A 1,166-nucleotide genomic window follows, 5' to 3' on the forward strand; every position below is an offset into this window, starting at 1 on the left:
GGTTTCATTGGCAATAAAAATCTATGAAAAATTAAAGCAATTACAAATTTTATTTTTATTGCTATATGATACTATACAATGTCACCCTTTTGCAATTCCATATCTAATGAAATAAACTGCTTACACATTTCGTTCCATTTTAAAAGCAGTCAAATATTTGGAGGGATTTAATAAAGTAAATAATGTTTAAATCATTAAACTGGGGACTGGAAGATATGTTATACAAAATGTTTTAACATGAAGTGATTATGGAAGGTTTTAAAAATTCTGTATGAATATTTTAAAACAAGAGTCTTTATATCTTAGAATTAGAAATAGTATCAGACAGGTCATTATCAAAATACATTAACAAGTTAAAATGTCATAGCTACCTCACAGTAATAACAACAAGAACAATATTAATAATTAGTTACTCCCACCATTATTGTTATTGTTATCATTGAGCCAGGTTTGGTGGCAGAAAGAAGAGCATCTTGCTGGAGAAACCATGCCAGAGCTGACACCAGAGCATGATGCAGTCTTTGAATCCATCGAATATTATCATGCCATCTAACCCATGCTAGCATGGAACATGGATGCTAAATGATGATGATGATATATGAATATACACACACACACACACGCATACACACAATAGGCTTCTTTCAGTTTCTATCTACCAAATCCACTCACAAAGTACATTCTGTGTACTTTTCATGCACTTTTGGCTAATTTTTCTGATGAGTTCAGTGCACCTGAGCAGCATTTGTATACAATAAGTTCATTATTATTATTATTATTATTACTATTATTATTATTATTAAAGGCAGTGAGCTGGCAGAATTGTTACCGCACTGGACGAAATGCTTAGCAGTATTTTGCCCGTTGGTATGTTCTGAGTTCAAATTCTGCCGAGGTCTCATTTACATTTCATCCTTTCGGTGTCATCATCATCGTCGTTTAACGTCCGCTTTCCATGCTAGCATGGGTTGGACGATTTGACTGAGGACTGGTGAAACCGGATGGCAACACCAGGCTCCAGTCTAATTTGGCAGAGTTTCTACAGCTGGATGCCCTTCCTAACGCCAACCACTCAGAGAGTGTAGTGGGTGCTTTTACGTGTCACCCGCACGAAAACGGCCACGCTCGAAATGGTGTCTTTTATGTGCCACCAGCACAAGCCAGTC

General features: G+C 36.4%; 1 protein-coding gene across 1 annotated transcript in view; it reads right to left on the reverse strand.

Annotated features, from left to right (window-relative positions):
• The window catches only part of LOC106873572 (alpha-1,2-mannosyltransferase ALG9-like), a 16,774-nt gene that overhangs the window by 5,115 nt on the left and 10,493 nt on the right, over positions 1–1,166 (reverse strand). The window contains 1 exon segment of the mRNA XM_052974832.1: positions 1,054–1,091. Within this exon segment, the coding sequence (XP_052830792.1) occupies positions 1,054–1,091 (38 nt within the window).

Source organism: Octopus bimaculoides, chromosome 19, assembly GCF_001194135.2.
Source record: "Octopus bimaculoides isolate UCB-OBI-ISO-001 chromosome 19, ASM119413v2, whole genome shotgun sequence".
NCBI lineage: Eukaryota > Metazoa > Mollusca > Cephalopoda > Octopoda > Octopodidae > Octopus > Octopus bimaculoides.